General features: G+C 32.7%; 1 protein-coding gene across 1 annotated transcript in view; it reads right to left on the bottom strand.

Annotated features, from left to right (window-relative positions):
• Window positions 1-2,467: 2,467 nt before the first annotated feature.
• Window positions 2,468-2,879, bottom strand: part of LOC115302265 (olfactory receptor 4K15-like) — a 9,238-nt gene continuing 8,826 nt past the window's right edge. The window contains exon 3 of the mRNA XM_029952217.1: window positions 2,468-2,838. Coding sequence (XP_029808077.1) covers window positions 2,468-2,838 — 371 coding nt within the window. The remainder of the gene's footprint in view (window positions 2,839-2,879) is intronic.

The raw sequence follows: 2,879 nt of genomic DNA, 5'->3' as shown, positions 1-2,879 counted from the left end.
ACAGTTATTTGGAGTAGTTCTTAGTGTTTTCTATACATAACATCCTTTTATTTGCAGATAGTCACAGTTTAGCTTTCTTTCCAGTCTGGTTGTCTCTTTTTTTTCTTGTCTGATTGCTGTGAAATAGGGCTTCTAGTACTCTGATGAATAAAAGTAGTGAAAGAAAATGTCCTTGTCTTGTTCCTGATCTTGGAGGAAGACTCTCAGCTCAACAATGAGTATGATAATAGCTATGGGTTTTTCATTATGGTCTTTATTATGTTGAGATATATTCCCTCTAAACCCACTTTATTAAGTGTTTTTATCACGAATGGATGTACTTTGTCACATTTTTTCTTCCTCTATTGAGATGATCATATGATTCACATCCTTCCTTTTTAAACAGTGTTATCACATTGATTTACAATATAATACAAATACTAAACCCAGAATAAATTCCTTCTGATAATGGTGAATTATTTTTTAATGTATTGTTGTATTTGGTTTGCTAATATTTCACTGAGGATTTTGCATCTTTATGAATGAGGGATTTTGGCCTGTAATTTTATTTTTTTGTGGTATCTGTGTCTAGTTTGTCCTTGTAGAATGTATTGTATTTGGAAACTTTCCTCCTTATTGTTTTTTGGAATAGTTTGATGAGAATAGGTGTTACCTCTTATTATTTTTTATTATTTTTTAATTCCAGTGTAATCGTCACATTACTTTCAGGTGTACATTATAGTGATTCAACATTCTATACATTACTCTGGGATCAGTGTACTCTTAAACTTCTTCACCTGTTTCACCAATTACATCCCCCCTACACCTGCCAACACACACGCCTACTTACCCTGTGGTAACCATTGGTTTGTTTTCTATGTTTAAGAGTCTGGTTTTTGTCTGTCTCTTTTTTCTTTGCTCATTTGTTTCTTAAATTCCACATATGAGTGAAATAATATGGTATTTGTCTTTTTCTGGCAGATTGATTTCACTTAATATTATACAAGGTAGATCCATCCACATTGTTGCAAATGACAAAATTTCATTTTTTATGGCTGAATAATATTCTATATTGTGTGTGTGTGTGTGTGTGTGTACTTATATATATATACACACACTACATCTTCTTTATCCATTTATCAATAGATGGACACATGAGTTGCTTCCATAATTAGTCTATTGTAAATAAGGTTGCAATAAAGATATGGATGCATATGTCTTTTTAAATTAGTGCTTTTATTTTCTTCCACTAGTGGAATTACTGAATCACATGGTAATTCCCTTAGGTGTCAGGTTAGATTACTTGATGTTTTTCTCATTTCTAGATGTAGCCCTGTATGTCTATAAATATTCTTTTTAGAATTGCTTTTGCCTTATGTCCACAATAAACTGATACCTTCTGGCTCAAAACTTAGAACTTATTTTTTTCTCTCAGTAATAGCAATTGTAAAATCCCTTTAGGAGATTCTAAGGGTTGGAATCTAGAAAACAGAAAACATTATAACAGATTATGAAACTAGAACACAGTAGAAAAAATTAGAAAAACCTGAATGCAGTAAGAGTAAATCCTAAAATAACCTATAATGAACAATCTTAGAAAATCTTATTTTCATAAGTGATCATGGAAGAATAAGTTCATGGCCACCCAGAAGTTCCTGAAATAGGGTTCTGTCATTTTCTGGGATTATGTAATATAAAAATAAAATTTTTATTAAATAAATCCAAATTATAAATAATTATTTATACCAGCTAATAATATGTAAAACCATCTTATCTGAGGAGACAGGAATCATGAAGTAATTTCAGGCTCTCATCATCATGATGACAAGTGGTAGAGAATTTTAACTCATCTCTTATATTTCATCATAATGTATTATTATATTAGCATAATACAAAACACTCTCAGGAATAAATTTACTCAGCAAATTGCTTCCTATGAATAATATATATTAGGCAGCACAATTGAAGAAAGATTTCTGAGAGTGTTGACTATAAATGCCTTTGCCTGTCAGCCTTGCTATTTTACATTACTGTTCCATTAACACCAATCATAGAATTGTCTTCCTGTGCTCTTACTTACATAGTACTGTGTGAGATTGTTCTTATCTAGGTTTATCCATAAATAAATAAATAGCTCTATTATCTCTATGTATAGAGATATATATTTATTATAACTCCAAAAGTGGCATCTGAGCAGTGAGAGTACAGCTTATTTATGCTATATGAGTAAATGCCATTTCTCAGTGTATTCAGAGGCTACATATTAAAAACTTTTAATTAAAAAACTAGGAAATAGAAACAAAACATACACGAAAGGAAGAGAATTTAAATATCAGTAAGGTCCATTATCTGGCTTTTTCTTATTATCATTCTCTTTCAGTCAAGTTAATCAACCCTTCCCCTGGTCAAAACTATCTGCTTGAACATCATAGCTGTCCTGCTTGTAATTGTCTAGAGACATGGTTGCAGTAGTTACAGTTGTGTAAGTTTAGTTTGTTTCCAAGAAAAGAACATTTCTTATGAATGCAGAAACCTGGCCTGACTTCAGATACCGACTCTTCACTTTTAACATAGCTGCCTTCATGTCTTTGTTCCTTAGAGTGTAGATAATTGGGTTTAAAATGGGAGTAAAGATGGTGTAGAATACAGCAAGGACTTTGTCAACAGAATAACTGCTGAAGGGCCACACATAGATAAAGATGCAGGGTCCAAAGAAGAGTGTGACCACCGTGATATGAGCAGTCAGTGTGGAACGGGCCTTTGCCATGCTAGCAGAGGAGCGTTTCCTAACTGTGATAAGTATCACAGTGTAGGAGATGACCAAGAGGAGAAAGGAACTCATAGAAAGAAAGCCACTGTCTGCAACTATAAGTAGACTGACAACGTAAGTGTCTATGCAT

Source organism: Suricata suricatta, chromosome 9, assembly GCF_006229205.1.
Source record: "Suricata suricatta isolate VVHF042 chromosome 9, meerkat_22Aug2017_6uvM2_HiC, whole genome shotgun sequence".
Lineage (NCBI taxonomy): Eukaryota > Metazoa > Chordata > Mammalia > Carnivora > Herpestidae > Suricata > Suricata suricatta.
Note: the sequence above shows the minus strand (reverse complement) of the source record. Positions and strands in the feature narration are given on the sequence as shown.